The 19,550-nt window shown below is 47.4% G+C and overlaps 2 protein-coding genes across 2 annotated transcripts in view; one reads left to right on the top strand and one right to left on the bottom strand.

Annotated features, from left to right (window-relative positions):
* zdhhc12b (zinc finger DHHC-type palmitoyltransferase 12b) overlaps positions 1-3,033 on the top strand; it is a 3,529-nt gene extending 496 nt beyond the window's left edge. Inside the window, exons 2-5 of the mRNA XM_068574281.1 lie at positions 282-421; positions 967-1,059; positions 1,300-1,466; positions 1,559-3,033. Coding sequence (XP_068430382.1) covers positions 282-421; positions 967-1,059; positions 1,300-1,466; positions 1,559-1,874 — 716 coding nt within the window. The 3' untranslated portion in view covers positions 1,875-3,033. The remainder of the gene's footprint in view (positions 1-281; positions 422-966; positions 1,060-1,299; positions 1,467-1,558) is intronic.
* Positions 2,921-18,110, bottom strand: pkn3 (protein kinase N3). Its single transcript, XM_068574280.1, has 22 exons — positions 18,084-18,110; positions 16,516-16,792; positions 15,333-15,502; positions 13,626-13,749; positions 13,096-13,247; positions 12,341-12,551; positions 10,774-10,956; positions 9,829-9,938; positions 8,762-8,905; positions 8,599-8,674; positions 7,698-7,830; positions 6,603-6,693; positions 6,451-6,491; positions 6,099-6,168; positions 5,895-5,986; positions 5,030-5,206; positions 4,887-4,949; positions 4,727-4,803; positions 4,452-4,594; positions 4,162-4,269; positions 3,950-4,030; positions 2,921-3,728 (listed from the first exon to the last, which is right to left on the bottom strand). Exons 1-22 carry the CDS (start codon positions 18,102-18,104, stop codon positions 3,528-3,530), a joined length of 2,745 nt encoding a protein of 914 aa, XP_068430381.1. The 5' UTR covers positions 18,105-18,110; the 3' UTR covers positions 2,921-3,527.
* Between the last annotated feature and the right edge of the window lie 1,440 nt (positions 18,111-19,550).

The following is a 19,550-nucleotide window of genomic DNA, read 5'->3' as shown; positions in this document are numbered from 1 at the left end:
AAAACAGGGTTAAGTGCACACGAAACATGGTCACAATCCAACCAAGTAATCTAAATAATGAACGGTAACATCTACAATACTGAATTATTATGTACAGTGTATTAATAAGGCACAGGTTGAATTGTGTTGTGCCTATGTGGAAAGATACACTCATTCTTGACGTATAATGGCATTATCATATCTACTGATGTCACCTGCTACACTTGTAGCGTTAACACGTGTGTGTGTGTGTGTGTGTGTGTGTGTGTGTGTGTGTGTGTGTGTGTGTGTGTGTGTGTCAGCTCTGAGGAAGCAGGAGGAGACGGGCCAGCTGGTCCAGCCGGTGCTGTTCGTCCTGCTGGTGCTGGTGTCAGTGTTGCTGTACTTCGCTGTGTCTCTGATGGACCCGGGCTTCATCTTGTCTGATCACAGTGATTTACAGGTGAGTACTGATTTCTCCATCACTAACGTCACACATCTTGGTCAAGATGGTTTTGCACCAATCATTTTTTTTTTAAGCCGCGGTAATGGTTTTACTGGTAACAACTTCAAACGTGTGTGTCACGGGGGAAATGGTTGTGAGCGCAAATAAACGACCAAAAAGACTGCGTTCATGCCTGTGCTCCTACAAGTGTATCGTAATAGAACAAATATGTGAGAGTAACACGTTTAGACCTGTATGCTTTTGAAGGGATATGCATTATTAACATAACATTGTGGTTTGTATTGGTTTATGTAATTCATAGTATCTTAATGGAAAGAGCGCATGCAGTAAAGTTACTATTTGAGTTACTCAAAAATTTGGCCATCACATTGTGATGAAGACCCAGCGGAAGGAGACTCAGTCTATCTGTGACAGTGGGGCGTTATTGTTTCATGTGTGTGCGGATGTAAACAACCAATAAGCACTCAAAAGGTTCTCATGAATGCTGCGACTGAAAACGGGCGGTGGCTTCTCTGACCAGTTGGTCTCGTGTGTTGTGCCAGTTCACGCTGGGAGTGACGGAGGAGCAGCAGGACATGATCCCGCCCTCCACCAAGTCCCTGAGACAGCGCCGCTGTGGCCACTGTCTGCTGCAGGTAGACACGCCACACACAACACACACACACACACACAACACAGGTGACGTTTACTTTACTTTTAGCTAATGGCTTATACTTTTAATTTATATGAGCTCACAAAACAACTCTCCATCCATCTGATACCGGCCCTACTGTAGAGCAACAGCTGTCTTTATTGTTGACACCAATTAACAGGGTTAAACTTTACACTTTAATCTGTATGTTTCATCTAAAGACAATGACCTTTGTTCCGAGCAGCAGCCAATGAGATCAAAGCACTGCCAGACGTGTCAGCACTGTGTCCGGCGGTACGACCACCACTGCCCCTGGATCGAGAACTGTGTCGGCGAGAGGAACCACCGCTGGTTTGTGTTCTACCTGACCGTCCAGCTGCTGGTGCTGCTGTGGGGGCTGCACATCGCCTGGTGAGTACAACGCCATCGCCGCTCAGCGGTGGCTGGTCAGCATGCCGCCGCACAGCCGCCACACATGGCTTCTCTCTTGCTTGCTTCATCAGGACGGGCTTCAGGTACGCGCCCAGCTGGCAGATGTGGCTGCGTACCAACGGCATGCTGCTGACCGTGGTGGTGCTGCTGGCTCTGCTCTCGCTGATCGTGCTGCTGCTGCTCGGCTCCCACCTTTACCTGGTGTCCCTCAACACCACCACCTGGGAGTTCATGTCGCGCCACCGCATCTCCTACCTGAAACACTGCGGCGCGGATGAAAACCCCTTCGACCGCGGCACCTTCAACAACCTCTGGGGTTTCTTCTGCGTGTGGGGCACGGTGGTGTGGGAACAAGTGTACTTCAGGGAGGGCAGCGACCAGGTCTAGGACGACACGACATCGTCCCACTGAAAGGGATATCACTCAGAAGCAACCTCAGGATTTTGGGATCAGACACTTGACTGCAAAGTGGGGAGATGAATTACGCTCGTGTGGCGTTTCCCTTTGTGAAGACACTTGTGTTGTTGTCCCACATGTAACATCTCCTCCGTGGCCGTCAGTATGTTTGAGGCCACGCTTCCTGCCCACCCACCCTCCCACCCCTTGTGGCTGTCAGCAGCCGTCACCAGCACTACAGCCCTCAACCTCATTCAAACAGTTGTTTACAGCTATTCAGTAGCATTTCAAGCCCTTTACTGTCTGATGTGAAAGCTGTAGTTGTCCCACCTGACCCTCGTTTCTACGAACTCCACTGAATCATGTAAGCAGTGAACATTGTACACCCGACTGTTAAATCATTTTGAATTTTACTGTCAAATATTGCATAAACATTTGATAAAACCAATTATATATATATATACACTTGTTTTAGGTGCATGTGTAGACAATCCAAATGTGTGGTTGCTATGGTTTCTCTGTTCACTGACCTGATTGACAGGTTAAATAATTGCACATAGTTTCCCAGTAGAAAGCGTCATTGTGTTTCATGCGATTGGTTGCTGTAATTGTGGTGTTTCTTCTGCACAAGTTTCACAGGGTTTAGCAGCTTCACTCTGGAGACCACCAGCTGGGAGTTGAAGTGGGAGACAGTCAGTTAACATGTTTCAAACCCGAGTTTTATTTGAAATACAAAATATTTACTTGCATTTTGGAATTTAATCCAACCTTGATGTACAGGAGGCTTTGACTTTTAATGGACACAATTATAAACTATTTTATATTGAATATAACTTTTGTATGACTATACTAATGAAGTGGAAGAACAGTGTAGAGCAGCAGCTCAGAGTGCAATACAGCGTTTCAGCAATACATGTGTAGTGTTGCGTTCAATGGACAGCAGCAGTGTTGCGTTCAATGGACAGCAGTAGTGTTGGACATGCTGCCTGCCTCCAGTTGGACAGCTCTGGTTTTTAATGAATGAACAATTAATTCATGTGTACTTCTAAATGATATGCAATACTGTAATGCAATGTTTTTACTACTAATGATGTAAATAAATGTTCATGACGAGTTTCCTGGTCATTAAAGTCTGGCAGATATCAATTTATTCATTCATATTTCCTTCTTGTTGACATATAGGAACATAATCTTCATGATAGTGTCTTCACTTGTATTGACTGAGCAATCTGCTTATAAGCTCTTAAATGAACAGTTTGGATGTTTTCAGAGCATTACATCAGATGACTAATGGTTATAATAAATAGCAGAAGACACAATTTGGCCATCAGAGTCAGTTTTCTTCATTAAGATCACAAATATTTACAGTTTAGTTCTTGGACCAAGAGGACTGGAACAATGTCCATTTGTAAAATAATTGCACTGGTAACGTATTTCATTCAGTGTGAACGCTCATTGCTCCTCCAGCTTGATGAGCACGAAGAACCGCCTGGCAGCAGTCTGCGCTTCACCAGCATCTGTTGGACCCGAGTCCAGCAGCCACGGGGACGACATGGACCAGGCGGGAGGAGTGCTGGGCTTCTGTTGAGTCAGAGGCGCTTTATAAAAGTAGAAACAACAAGAGCAGCCTTTCAGTCCCTTTGGTCAACTCATGAAAGAGAAGTCAAAGTCAGCAAAGATGTCTTGTTGCTCCGCAGTGAGGATGCAGGGGGTGCGTGGGGGGGTGAGGACCGGCTGCAGGCGAGTGAACTCCTCGTCGAAGTTACTGACGTCCTTCAGCGCTCTGATGACCGGCAGGAAGGGAGGCTTCAGGTTCTTGGCCAGCAGAGCGGCCCAGTCCATTCTCTGAGGACAGACGGGGAGCAGGAGTCACCACAACAACACGCCCGACAATAAAGTTGTGTACAATAATAATGTATTTAACTGGTTCATAATGATGAGCTTTAACTGCTGGGTTACCGCCTGGCGGTCACATGCCGCCACCGAGCAGGCTAGGATTATTTACTCTGTTACAATACAACGCTGACCCCTCTCTGCAGAGGGTCAACGTCTGGCTGGATAATGACCTGAAAGAATTTGTGTTTTTTGATTGCCAAGGCATCTTCCTCGCCTCCTCCGAGCCTCTTCTCAGGATTCTTCTGCAGCAGCTGAGACGCAATGAAAGCAACGGAGAGGAGTTAATAATCGCATGAGATCCTTCACAGCGAGAGATGTTTTGCGTCTAGAAATCTCCACAGAAAGCTCCTATAGAGAATCCAGATCGGTTTGTTGAGCCCACCTTCTGAATGAGGGACACAGACTCAGGAGAAAGGAAGCGAGGGTAGCGCGCGTCATCGTTGACGATGCTTTCAAACACCTCCTCCTCATCATCACCTGGGAAAGGAGACTGAGAGCAGAGAACAGAGAGCAGCACAAACTGAATGCGGTTCGAGAAGGTTCTGGTCCTTCTGTGGTTGTGTTACAGTACAGATCGACCGTGTGTCTGCGTTTGGGGAGGAAAGGGGAGAGGAGGAGGAGATGAGAGGAGAGCGAAAGGAGAGAAGATTGGTTGGTCCCGTTTCTACTGACCTCCCCCACCAGCATCTCATAGATCAGGACCCCCAGGCCCCACCAGTCCACACTGCGGGTGTACGTGTTGTCGGTCAGCACCTCTGGAGCCAGGAACTCTGGTGTGCCGCAGAACGTGGTGGTGCGGTCCCCGTGGCCCATACCTGCACACACACAGCTCACTAGCGCGCCTCACAGCACCGACGGCGTGAAGCGGTTCAGGAGACGATCGCTTCCATAACGATTATGACAGTATTGCCACGTACCGAGTTCAGTGAAAGACATAATGATCGTACCTTCTTTGCACAAGCCAAAGTCTGCTATCCTGACGAAACCATCCGCGTCCATCAGCAGATTGTCCAGCTTCAGATCCCTGACAGACACAAAGCAACACCAGCAGGCTCCCAACATGCACCAGTAGGAGTACTGCTGTTGGCAGAGGAGAGGAGGACTCACCTGTACACTATTTGCTTTTGGTGTAGGAACTCCAGGCCGAGCAGCACACAGGACGAATAAAAGCTGAAAGCAGAGAGAGGGATGAAAGAACAGAAGCATCTTCTGCGGCTTCCTACCGGGTGCGCGGTGCGAGTGCTGTGTACCGAGTTTGCTCCTCAGTGAAGATGCTGCTGTGGATGTGAGTCATGAGGTCTCCTCCGGGCGAGTAGGCCATCACAAAGCACACGTGGTCTGCAGTCTGGAAGCAGCCGTACAGGTTCACCAGGAAGGGATGCTGGGAGCTGTTGATCACCTCAAAGATCCTCTTTTCACACATGAGGCTGGACACGCACACGCACACACACACACACACACGCACACACGTTAGAGAGGCAGTATTAGGCAGCATCACGCAGCACTAAGCAGTATTAAGCAGCACTGAGCAGCACTGGCCGGGCAGAGGGAGATCAGCTGATCCAGCTGTCTGGATGACTGGGCAAAGCTGGCTCACTTTTAATTGGGCAGATCACCTTGGTAACAGATGCTACATGCTAACCTGCTAACAGGGCAAAAGAACTGCTTTGCTGTTCAAGCCTTCAACATCTACACGTCTTTCAGAGATGAACAGGTTACACTGCAGCTCCTGAGAACAGCTGACTTCACATGATTAGAAGTAAAACTAAAATACAGACTTCTGTCATCTGTTGAATAAAACTATATAGACAGCTGTCATCTAGTGAATAAAACTATATAGACTGCTGTCATCTGGTGAATAAAACTATATAGACTGCTGTCATCTAGTGAATAAAACTATATAGACTGCTGTCATCTAGTGAATAAAACTATATAGACTGCTGTCATCTAGTGAATAAAACTATATAGACTGCTGTCATCTGGTGAATAAAACTATATAGACTGCTGTCATCTAGTGAATAAAACTATATAGACTGCTGTCATCTGGTGAGACAAAGATCTCCACGCTGACGCGGCTCCCTTTGATTCAGCCCTCATGAAGCCCCGCCCCCTCACCTGTCCACCTCGTCTCGGGTCACGATGTCGCCTTTCTTCAGGGCTTTGATGGCGAACAGTTTGCCAGACTTCTTATTCTCTGCCAGCAGCACCTTTGATCCGTCACAGGAGAAACGGTGGAAGTCATGAAGACATGGAGGTTCCTATGAGTCATAGTGCGGGGTGCTGCAGGCGGGACAGGGAACAGGGGGAGGAGATGCGTACCTTACCAAAGTGGCCTCTCCCCAGAACTGAAACGCAGGTGAAGTCCTCCATGTGGAGTCCTTCCTTCCTGCTGCATCACAGGAAACACACGTCAACACACACACGTTCATCTGGAACCGGTCCTGCTGTGTTCTGACGGGCTGCAGGCAGCGCATGAAGGAGAGAGAACCACAAAACCACAGAACCACTAACGAGCTCTTCATGAGCACTACGACACACGGCACCATGATGCCGTCTGTGTATGGAGAGCGTTTACAGCCGTGTGGGGCCCAGAGATGGAGACTGAACTCCATCATCATCATCATCATCATCATCATCATACAATGGGCCTCAGTCCTAATGAGTGACTCACTGTGGAGGAGGTGAGGGGTGCTGCTGGTCCTCCTCAGGCCTCTGGTGTAGAGACAGAGATGAACGGAAACACCAGACTCATCAACCAGCAGAAACATGACGACTGAAGCACTTAATCTAAAAGTTACATAGACTTCATATTCTCAGTCTTACCGGCGGAGAGTCTCTGGTGCTTTTTCTCGTGCGCTGTGGGGACCTGCCGGCTCGTTCCTCATCCAAGCGTAGACTCCCCGCAGCAGGTTCTCTGGGGACCAGAGGAGATGTTGTGACTTCATCAACTTCTTTCAGCAAAAACACTCAAACTCAGTTCACCGTCTCAAAACCGCTGATATGTTGCTAGAATATAAAATCATTGTGTTCCCACCAAAACCACGACAAGCACAGCATCATGTGTGTGTGGCACCAGCATCATGTGTGTGTGGCACCAGCATCATGTGTGTGTGGCACCAGCATCATATGTGTGAGTGGCACCAGCATCATATGTGTGAGTGGCACCAGCATCATATGTGTGAGTGGCACCAGCATCATGTGTGTGAGTGGCACCAGCATCATGTGTGTGAGTGGCACCAGCATCATGTGTGAGTGGAAACAGCATCATGTGTGTGAGTGGCACCAGCATCATGCGTGTCAGTGGCACCAGCATCATGCGTGTGAGGCAACAGTATCATGCGTGTGAGGCAACAGTATCATGCGTGTGAGTAGCACCAGCATCATGTGTGTGTGAGTGGCAACAGCATCATGTGTGTGTGAGTGGCAACAGCATCATGTGTGTGTGAGTGGCAACAGCATCATGTGTGTGTGAGTGGCAACAGCATCATGTGTGTGAGTGGCACCAGCATCATGTGTGTGAGTGGCAACAGCATCATGTGTGTGAGTGGCAACAGCATCGTGTGTGAGTGGCAACAGCATCATGTGTGTGTGGCACCAGCATCATGCGTGTGTGTGGCACCAGCATCATGCGTGTGTGTGGCACCAGCATCATGTGTGTGAGGCGTTCAGATGGTAAACATTGTTTTATTTTGTGTACAGGCTAAACATTATGAGGGGTTTGTCCCTCACTATTCACGTGGAGGGGGGGGGGGGGTGTAATGCGCTCTATGGACAGGAAGTAGACACATCCACACACTACTCTGTTGGTTGAATTTAGATGACTGGTGATCATGCTCATTGTAATGAGCTCACATGTTGTCATCATACTACACTGTGTGACTGCGGGTCAGTGCTCATGACTGTGGTCTCAGGCCGTACCGCGCTAGAGGTGGGCTGAGGGCCGGGGGGCTCATGGGCTCCAGGGAGCTGCAGGGCGGCAGGATGCTCATCATCAAACGGCCCCATGTGGCAAAGTTCATGTTCATCTGGGCCGCTCGCAGGAAGTCCTTCCCTGTGAGGAGGAACAAAGGAGATCCAATCTGAAGGCGTTCTCATCAGCCAACTCATTTTTATTAGTTCATGTCGGGCACATTCACTGTGCTACAGACAGATAAAAAAGGACCCTCCATTCATAAAATGGTAATTAATCAGAACGTAATGTGATTAGAAGATAAGCAATGTAAATCCAAAGGAGGCCTTTAGCCATGTATTCATCAGGAGATCTGCAGACTTGCTCTTCAGGTGCTTTTAGAGAGAATAGTTTTCTTGGTTTGGTTCTGGCTCAGCACATTATTCCTCTGAAGAGACACAGAGGACCACATGCATCCTCTGCATCACTGTGAGACGCTGGTGGAAACACAGAAGCTTCATTGCAGCTGTTTCAGTGAAAGTAGATCACTGCTAAGGGTCATGAGCTACACGGTTTTCTGCAGAGGTAAAGGATCACTTTGTGACATTATAGTCAACTTATTTCTAGCTGCTCAAAGACGCCATGTTTTCATGCCATTATTATTCTATTCTTTTCACTCATCAGCAAGCAAATACACACAGGAACACGAGTATGAGCCAGTGTTCGGCTGAGAGCGCTTTGTCATGAAGGTGGTGTTGTTCCTGGACTCTTTACTTCATGACCACGTTCAGCGTACGTCTTCAGCACGTTGTGTTGTGTGACCTGATGCTTCTCCTCCTCACAACTGTCTCATAACTAAACTATCAATACTTATAATAAATAAATAAGACCTCCAGGAAGAACTGATGTAATAGGAATAAATGTTCTCACCTTTTTCTTTGGGGAAAATCCTCCTCTGCCTCTGGAGTTTGGAGCGCCGCTCGATGACAGGGTTCAGGAACTTCACCTGGAAATGAGCCGCTGGTTAGGAATCATGCACTTGACTAGTCTCACACTCACACACACACACACACACACACACACACACACTCACCTCGATGAAGAGCAGGCCCTGCGGCTCCAGCTGCAGGCACATGCCGTGTCGCTGGTTGTCCAGGAACTCCTCCAGACGCAGGAACTTGACGGCGCTCAGCGCGCGCCAGTCTCTCCAGGACACGGCGATCTCCAGCTCTCTGGACTGCATCACACACACATTACACATCACACACCACCGGTATTCATTTCATCCGTGTTATTGGCCAGAACAATGGATTACTACATTTGGTGGAACAGACTTGAGAAAACCATCTTTTGTAAGACGTCTTCAGTGACACAAAGAGAGAGACTCTAAAAGCGTGAAACGTCTCGTCTTTAGTAAACTGACCTGTACCAGTCAAACCTGTGACTTCACCTTAAAACCTAACGACTCACTGGTAAACAGAGAGAACGTTCCATGCAGAGTCCTGGACTGGGATGCTGGCCGTGAATGCGTTAAACCAGATTAGAGCCAATGTCAGGGTTTACGTTGGGATTACATGAGCAGAGTCAGACCAAAGACCTTGGGGCCAGATGTCATTGTTTTTAAGCCGTTACCCAAAAGTCATGAGATGAGCATACATTAAGCCAGCAGGGCAGAAATGTAGCTACGGAAATTAACCTTTTATTCTTAGATTCACCATCATCCCCTCCATCTGTGATAACATTTAACAAATACAAAAGTAAAACACAGACTCAGAGGTTTAAACACTGCTCTTTACACATCCAGAGCCAGACCCCATCAGCCAGACACGTTCTGTCCTGTGAAGGAACGTTAGAATTGTTGAACCATATTATGACCAAATGGTATTGTTTTTTGTGAAGGAACCTGGTGAAACACACTGTGTCCTGTGAAGGAACCTGGTGAAACACACTGTGTCCTGTGAAGGAACCTGGTGAAACACACTGTGTCCTGTGAAGGAACCTGGTGAAACACACTGTGTCCTGTGAAGGAACCTGGTGAAACACACTGTGTCCTGTGAAGGAACCTGGTGAAACACACTGTGTCCTGTGAAGGAACCTGGTGAAACACACTGTGTCCTGTGAAGGAACCTGGTGAAACAGTCGTAACGAGGTACCACTCACCCGTTCCAGCTCGATGCTGAAGCTCTGGCCCCAGGCCTCTTTGCCCAGCTGGCGCCAGTGTGTGCGCCCCACGACCCGGTTGTCCACCTTCAGCACGGCACTTATCTCCGCTGAGACGACACACACACACACACACACACACACACACACACACACACACACACACACACACACACACACACACACACACACACACACACACACACACACACACACACAGACAGACACACACACACGACAGCTGTGAGGATGTCATGAAGACACACATAATGTCAGCTGCCATGAAGACATGATATTCACAGTACGACCAGCAGCCTTCGGTAATTAGTGAGCCCACAGTAATATTAAAAGGGAAAATTAATATGTTGGTTTATGATAAAACTAGATAAAGTAATATGTTGTTACAACAAGACATTTATTTATTTATTTTCAAACGCAACAATTTTGTATGGAGAAAGACTTCTTCATCTCGTGATGAAGGAAAAAGTTCTAAAATGTCTATGACTATGTACACACGGGTCACAGAGGCTCCGCCCCAAACTTCTCATGGGCAGAGTTTCTTTTCAAATTATGTTGTTAGATTTGTGAAAGACCAATTTCATTTCAATGGTTTGCTTAGCTAATTCATAAGCATGTACATAAATAAAGTGTCTTATACATAGTGTGTTGTCAGGTTGAAGAACCGTGAGGAGGCCAACACGCTTATAACATGCTTATAATCCTTTATTAATCCCACAGAAAGGAAGAAATGATCCTGTGCAGTGTATCCATAGTGATGAAGGAGCAAGGAGCTGCTGGGGGTCAGAGTCTTGCTCAAAGGTTCAGCACGGAGCGTTTGGGGCAGTGTTGTTGGGCGTGAACATGTGTCTTACTCCAAAGAGGGCGTGACAAGGCGGTGTGAGACCCCGTGTCCTAAAGGGAAGCAGAGTAGCAGTGATGACTTACAGGACAGGTCTTCAGCCTTGGAGGTCTTGGCCCCGGCACCGCGTCCCGATAGGCCGGCTCTGGGCTTCACTGACCTCCCGTCGGAGACGCTGACCGCGGCGGCCGGGGCGACGCTCACACGACCGCGGCCCGGAACCGACTCCAGCAGGTCCTGGCAGCCCATCAGACACACCTCCAGCCGGCCTGCGGGAGTTTCATGCAGTCTTGAGAAATCATCAGTGAAGTTAAAAGGAAAACATGAAAATGCTTGAGGAAGACAACGGTACCGTTGATAAAACAGAGACGTCAGATGAGAAGCTATTGAGTGGTGGAAGAGGTTCTCTAACCTCCGATACAAGTCACAGAACCAGCACAGGAATGTTACAACTGAAGAACATTATTCAACATGCTACTCTCTGGTCCGTGTGCTCCACCGCGAATTATTGATGATTATCATTTCATAAATACGGATGCATCGATACATGCATTGTACTGTTGGTGTTTGTGGTGAAGCTAGTTTATTAATGTATAATAAGTAGTTTGTTATATAATATATAGTATCTATTGTACTTCTGGTCACATGACTTCTATTGTCCTGCTCGTCACATGACTTCTATTGTCCTTCTGGTCACATGACTTCTATTGTCCTTCTGGTCACATGACTTCTATTGTCCTTCTGGTCACATGACTTCTATTGTCCTTCTGGTCACATGACCTCTATTGTGCTTTATTGTACACATGACATTTATTGTACAGCTTCGACAGCTACTCCAGTAGCTGTAGCAGCTCTAGCAGTAGTAGCTGCAGTAGCTGTAGCAGTAGTAGCAGTAGGAGTAGTAGCTGTAGTAGCAGTAGCAGTAGTAGCAGTAGTAGCAGTAGGAGTAGTAGCTGTAGTAGCAGTAGCAGTAACTGTAGCAGTAGTAGCAGTAGGAGTAGTAGCTGTAGTAGCAGTAGCAGTAGTAGCAGTAGTAGCAGTAGTAGCAGTAGGAGTAGTAGCTGTAGTAGCAGTAGCAGTAACTGTAGCAGTAGTAGCAGTAGGAGTAGCAGCTGCAGTAGCTGTAGCAGTAGTAGCTGTAACAGTAGTAGCAGTAGCAGTAGCAGCTGCAGCAGTAGTTTCAGACTTCACATGGTAAAGAGGTCACAGAGCTTTTCTTGGCTGCTGGCCAGAGGGAGAATGAAAGGATGAGCAGCACTGCTGCTTCCAGTTATGTTTATACATTCAGCTGATACTGTAAAGCATGATGTGCAGTCATCCAGTATGGAACAATTAGGATGTACTTTCATACAGCCAGCCTTTTTTATTAATAACGTTCACTCTCATCTTTCCTGGGGCTGCTGACATGCTCACCGCTGCTTTTTACGTCACACGAGCAGCTACTGTATTTATTCATGTGAAAAATGACTAAAGTTGTTTTATGAATGTAGTGGTGGTTCTCTCTGAAATGTATTGATGTAAAAAGTGAAATTGTATTTCAAGATTTGACTTAAGTACATTATTTGAGTACTTAAGGGTAAATATACTTTCCACCACTGAAGTTATTTAATGAAGCAATAAAATAAATAGCTATTTGACTATAGTAATAGCAACCTGTTAGACTTGCTGGTTTGAAGGAAGAGGAGGAAGAGGAAGAAGAGGACGGCGTGCTGGACGGCTTCCTGCAGGAGGGCGGCGTTCCCAGCAGCTCCTCCTTGATGGCGGCGTGTTTGGGATGGTCCCGAGGCAGCTCGCTGAAGCGCCTCTCCAGGGACAGACTTAACAAATTCACCTTCTGAGACGACTCCTGCATGCGCGCCTGAGCCTGAGGGCGAGATGGAACGGTCATTGGGACCATCTCTGTAGATCTGACGCTGGTAACATAACTGCTTACTTTAAAGTCTTCTCTATAAACACCAGACGATCAGTGATACAAACTATAACCCTAGAATCATTTGGGATGAAGCGAGGAGCTGTGCTCGAGTATAGGTGTAACAAACAGATAATATGTTTTATGATGGGCTACTGGTACTAGTATGTGTTGTTTAACAGTGTACTGTTAGAGTTATATAACCTTTTGTAATGTACATATAGCCTATATACATGTCTAGCACCATTTCTTCAGAGGACCATGCAGCGGCCCTCAGCATTAGCTTCCCCTCAGGCTGAAGCAGTCCCAAGCAGCTGCTCTTCACGGTCCTGTCCCGTCAGCGCACATTGCTACCTCTTCTGTCACTGTGCTTTCTCTCAATGCAGGTTTACATGACTGTGGCTATATCTGGACCTTATTTGGGTTAGTTGTGTCTCTGATCTCCATTAAATCACGACTTGGTTAGGTTGCCAGAATCGGACCGAACCGCTGAACCCACCTCTGCTAGTACGCGGCGGTCCTGGATCTTGCGCCCACTCAGCTGCTTCACCACGTTCTTGGCTCCTTCTGCGACTGCCGATTCAATCTTCATGTGGCGCACGAGGTCAGCGAGCCGGCGCTCCAGAGGACTGAGCTCCTGCACAGGGTGCCCTGAGAGCAGAACCAGGAAGCAGAACCCTGAAGGTCCCTGAACCACACAACGCTTTAGAAGCACAGGACTACAACGCAACAGTCCATGTTGTCAAATGAATGCAAACAAAATCCTTTACATTACGAGGGCTGGGCGATGCATATCTGGTTTTCACAAAGTCCTGTGAAATTATGAATGTCAAGCAAACTTAAACTAAAAACCAATTCATTCATTCTTGCTGTATTTGAGAACGTAAAACCATTCTTCACCTTGACAGCAGTTACTTGACCTCACACTCAAAATGAAAAATGTATTGGATTATTTTGTGACACGTTTTGTTCATAGTCAACATTTGGTTAAGTTAACATGAGACTCCTGATGCTGCGTCTGAGCTTTACCGTGCAAGCTCTCCTGCTCCCCGTCTCTGGCCTGGCTGACTTTGATTATCTGCATGCGCAGGAGCTCAATCTTAGTGCGACTGTCCTGCAGCATCTGCTGGGCTGAGGTCATCATCTTCCTGTCCTGCAGAATAAACGGGAGCTGAATGCATGTTGTTCAATGCAGAGGAATCCTGATCCAGCAAGACCTGATGCGAACCAAGTATTATGGGGTCCTGCCTCCTGGGCCCTGCCTCCTGGGGCCCTGCCTCCTGGGGCCCTGCCTCCTGGGGCCCTGCCTCCTGGGGCCTCGCCTCCTGGGGCCCTGCCTCCTGGGGCCCTGCCTCCTGGGGCCTCGCCTCCTGGGGCCTCGCCTCCTGGGGCCTCGCCTCCTGGGGCCTCGCCTCCTGGGGCCTCGCCTCCTGGGGCCATGCCTCCTGGGGCCATAGCTCCTATCTCCCGTCTCCTGCCCCACCTCTCTACTTCCGTCTGCTTCATGGATCGTGGTCCATGCCTGCCGCTCATTATATGAATAGTTTCTGTCATATTCATGTAACGTGCTGTAACTCTGTTACGTTGCTCATTCTGATCACATGACATCTATTGGTCTATCCATCCTGGAGAGGATCCTCCTCCGTTGCTCTATGAAGGTTCTTCCGGTTTTCCCTGTGAAAGGGTTTCTACTATCTTTATTTGGGGAGTTTTTCCTGATCAGATGTGAGGTCCTGGGACAGGATGTCACGTGTACAGATTGTAAAGCCCTCCGAGCATAATTTGTAATTCTGGGCTCTACAAAATGAACTGAATTGAATTTATTGGATCGTGTATGATGAATGCGATCAGTTGTGGCCAAATAGTAATACAGACAGTCAGCAGTGTGAGCTCCTGCATATTAAATGTTCATTTCCTGTAGTTCCAGTAGGATATCCGTGGTGCGTTTGAAGTAGCTTATCATTTAAGTACTCAGCCAAGACCAGATCCGTCTTTCTCCCTTTCCTCTGCGCTGTACTTCTTAAAAACTACCAAGCTCTAGTGAACAATTCCAACTACAATTACTGAAGTATCTTACAGTATCATTGGTGAAGAGTTCTGTCATTCATAATAACAATACATGTTGAACATGTTCCGGGTAAACTTTGATCTTTTTGGGGGAGTGGGAGTTTTCATAATGTTTCATGTAACCGTATTATAAAAGCAATAAGGTACTGGAGGCAGTACTGCTTCTACAATAATGTACAGTTCAAAGATGTTGTTAGGCAAACACTTGAACCCTTTAATAAATTTGCATGATGCAACACAACCAGTGACAGGAGAGTTTTGCATTTGGCACCAATAATCTTGATTGCTTTACAAACTGACACCCTTTGCAGCGTCTCTGTGGTCCAATTGGCCCACACTGGATATTCACTCCTTGTTCATGAACACAAACACACAGAATGAACCAAGAACGTGCAATATAATATTTTCTATTTGAAGAACGCAGTCTTTGTTGGCTCCGTCACGTGAACTGTTTGGCCTCTTTTCTACCTTCTGGAGGTCACTTTGTGCTTTTTCCATTTTTTAGAACCAACCAGCACCAAGCGTTCCCTCCATGAATGAGTTCCTTCAGGCCACAGGAGAATTTACATTACCTTTGCATTCCCTCACAACACACCCATCTGTGTATTCTATTACATTTACCCTGTGTGTGAGTGTGTGTGTGTGTGTGTGTGTGTGTGTACACTGCACCTTGACTGAGCTGTTGTTGTAGGTCTGGATCATGTTCTCAGCGCCCTGCTTGACTTTGGTCTCCATGGTGAGCTGTTTCTTCAGGGTTCGGACCCGGCTGGCCACCGGGGATGCGACCTCGTCCGACGGACACGACTCTGCTGACAGGTGGTCGTCCTCCTCCAAGCAGCCTGCAGACAAACCAGGCTTTAGAAGGGAAACTATTCTCCTTCATTGCTGCCGATTCATTTCAGAGGCTCTCTTGACATTGTGATTGCACAATCTTTCAGTTATTCAGAGGGCGTGCTGCATGATCCAGCTGTGCAGCTCAATACACACATCTGGAACGCAATGGAGTGTTTTCTGCTGCCGGGTTTGGAATATTGGGTGAAGAGAAGACACTTTGTTTTATGAAGTGAACATCGCGATGTCATCAGCTCAACACAAAGATGCAGAGACTGAGTTATGAATAATATATGTGCATGATGTCTCAAACATTTTAAATGTATACACTTCAAGTGCTGCTGTTCATTTACTTCACAATATGCATTTCATTTTGCTGGATTGCGCCTTGCTGCCGTCTCTGAAGTACTTTCAGTATTTAGGGCCGACGGGCTCAGTGGTGAGCAGGGTCGTCAACAAAGAAGCTCCTGGAGGGTTTGAGCTGTGTGGACTTCAAACTTCACGAAGGTCAACATCCACCTCAATTAATAGAAACCTGCCCGTTCTGTTCAGAAGCTGAGGATAGTTAGTTGAACGGTTTGTTGAGGGACAGCTGGTGGGCGGGTGGTAAAGACCTGAAGGCTCATGAATCATCGTAAACAGTATTGTCATGAGGTCTTTTCACGTTACTTAACGGGAACTTAACGTCTTCTGACTGCTCGCAATGACAAGAGCAGGACTTCATGTAGGGCTGTTATTTTTTATTTTTCAGATTATTTTCTTGAATACTTGTATAATACATGAGGTACATAGAGAGAAGCGTGGCTGATAAACAGCACAGACTAAGAATCTTGGAATGTGCATTATTATGAGGTTCAGAAAGTCACTTTGATGATCGACTGCCAATGTTCTCTTAGAGGAAAAGGAGAAAAGTCAAGGCACCGTCATCATTTAATTGGTGAAGAGGAACTGTGGACCTGCTTGCGGTGCTCGTGGTCCACAGAGCTCAAAGTGTTGGCCAAAAGGAGCAGAATGTGGTTACCTGTGGTGCCGTCCTTCTCGGTGGCCATAGACCTGGCGTTGAGCTCCTGCAGCTCCCAGTGCAGCTTCTCCAGCTTACGGCTCGAGGCTTTGAGCTGGCCCTCCACGTCGGCGGCGTTTTTGCGATTGGTGACGGCCCGCCGGAGTCTCTCAGCAGCCTCCTTGATCTTCAGCTCCCGCTGGATCTCCTGCCTGAGGCGAGTACGAGCATCTTCCAAACGCTGCTGAAATTCTGGGTCCAGAATGTCCCCCTCATCCAGAGCCTGCAGTTTGTCACTCTGAAGGACACCACAGCTGCTTTAATGTCTCATCACTCGGTCGGTATTGTGATACCTCGTTATGCATCACAGGTTACATTGCACATTACAATACATACTAGCACCAAACATAAGGGTCTAGCGCTTTCACCCATGTCTTTCAACGCATTTCTTTAAGATTTATCAATACACAGCGATATCAGGAGCTGAAATCAAAGTCATTTGCAATAAATGTCCCTTTAAGCTAGACTCCATGCTTTTCACACAATGTGAAATAAAGAGAGAACATTTAAACGTAGACAGCTGCAACATTACAAAGCGCTGACACGGATCAGTGGAGTTCAACACTGATGAAATGAAAGCACCAGCTACCATACACACTACAGACATGTCTCCACCCATTTAGGGGGAACAATGACACTAGGCAAAACACACAAGTGTAAGAAAGGAGGAACAAGTTGATGAAGGAGGAACAAGTGGAAGACCATTAATCCCATGGAGGGACCACAGTTATGGATGCAGAGCCGACGCTCTCTACTCCACTGGCAATGCAGCACTGGGGCAAGATTACTCAAATTTATCATGGATTTCATGAACAATCAACCAGTCGGTTTTTGAAAAGTAATTTCCCCTACATGAAAAATCACAAATGTATTTTTAGTTGATTCTTATTGAACAGGTTGTGTGTCCAAATATTTGACGATTTAAGGTGCCCAGCAATACACCCAAGTGAGATCTGAGGAGGACACGCCCCCTCGGGGACACGCCTCCTCAAGGAGGACACGCCTCCTCAAGGAGGACACGCCTCCTCAAGGAGGACACGCGTTCTGCTGGCAAAACAAGTCTGTCTGGCTCCTGAAGACCCAACGAGCCTTGACGTCATCGTGACCAATGCATGACACAGTTCTACATGTATTCATGTGGAAGGCTGGCCCTAGAGACACGACACTTGTTACAATGCTACATTTCATTTCCTCAATTTACAACAACAAAAAGGATGTTGAATTATAGAACTAAATCTCCTAAGCAATTCATCTTCTTTCATCAAGACCAACACATAGCTGAGTGAACTCCTCCTCGTGTCTTTATTAAATATGAGCTCAGGAGGTCATTCCTGGACTGCAACAAAGATGAACGACGAGGAGGGAAACCAGACGAACAGGAAAATCCAGTGCGCATGTCTGTAGCGCAGCACCGAGAGTTACAACGTAACTTCGGCTATTAATGTTGCCACGTCACGGCTCCATGCCAATTAAACTCAATTTGACGTATTACACAATAAGTGGCCATTATTGTGTGGCCATTATTTTACCTGCAGTATTAAACCAGACATGGTGGCTGTCACTGGCCGCCGCGCTGCGGGCTCTTCGGGCCAGAGAGTCGGGGAGGCAGGACCGGAACACGACGAACAGCTCTGGTACAGTTTACCGGAGGCTCACGGCGGACAGGTGGAGCTGCTCCGGTACAGTTCACCGGGGGCTCACGGCGGACAGGTGGAGCTGCTCCGGTACAGTTCACCGGAGGCTCACGGCGGATAGGTGGAGCTGCTCCGGTCACAGTTTAAACAAATCGTAATACAAGTTTGAATTGACTTAAGCTGCGGCTCGATGTAAGACTGGCGTCAGTCGACTTCTTCTGGATTGGTTGGCAGAAACGCTGCAAGAACCAATCACATCCGATTATTCAATGCACCTGCAGAGGTGACCTCATGACGCATTCAGGTGCTCTGGGCTCCTCTGCTCTTCAGCTTCTGCGGTCATTAGTGAAAGCAACGCATTCTCCTCTTTAGGGAAAAGGAAAGCCGGTTAAAGGGTTTCAATAGGTTTCCATGTGTTGTGGTAAATGACGTAACATAAGTTAAGTTAGTTAAATAATGTGTTGCTGTATAGCCCGTGGTGAACTCATTCATACATCAAACCCATATCAGGTTTATTTTCTGTGAGAAGAGCTTTATAGGAAACTAACTCAAATACAACTTAAGGAGAGAGGCTCTCCATCCAGCCTCTCCATCCAGCAGCGGTTGGAAAGCTTGTCTACTTGTTGTACTGCGGGCATGAACTGTCGATGAACTGTTGTGTACTTTCTGGTCTTTAGGTTAACACGCTTTTGTGATAAGGAAAGGTGATACAAACAAGCAGGCTGGCCCTCGATAATGCACGTGACCACACCCACACAAAGTAGCACATTTAACTGTAACGAACCCGCTTTGACCTCCGGCGGGTGTAAGGGACGCATCACTAGACATGCAGCCTCACACGCTGCTCAAATGGGTCTCATGGGGCACGCTTGATTGTGGAGGGATTTGTGGATGAGGAGAAGGATTTTCTATTGGATCCGCTGTGTGACGGGAAGCCAATGGAGGTTCTGGAGAACAGGGGTGATGTGATCGCGGGAGCGGGTGAGCAGGCCGGCAGCAGAGTTCTGGATGTACTGGAGTTAATTGATTTTGGATGTTGTGCCATAAAGAAGAAAGGAGTGAGCAGCAGTGGTGATGGCCTTTGTGGAGATGTAGAGCTGGGCATGGCGTAGCAGTGAAAGATGAGACCATGTTGACGGATAATGTTGTAGAGGTTAAACTGAAGAGGACCAAGAATCGAACCCTGTGGGACGCCTTGAGACACAGCAGCGGTGGAGGAGCTGCAGCTACTAATGCTGATAAACTGTTGTCTGTTTGTGAGATATGTGAGCCAGGAGAGAGCAGTTATGGTGATATTGAGGGATGATCTGAGGCTGGAGAGGAGGATGCTGTGGCTGATAGTATCGAAAGCTGCAGTGAGGT

The sequence above is a fragment of the Clinocottus analis genome, unplaced genomic scaffold (genome assembly GCF_023055335.1).
Source record: "Clinocottus analis isolate CAN_PGR_092001 unplaced genomic scaffold, fCliAna1.0.p SCAF_13, whole genome shotgun sequence".
Classification (NCBI taxonomy): Eukaryota; Metazoa; Chordata; class Actinopteri; order Perciformes; family Cottidae; genus Clinocottus; species Clinocottus analis.
The sequence above is the reverse complement of the archived record's forward strand: the minus strand, read 5'-3'. Positions and strand labels throughout refer to the sequence as shown.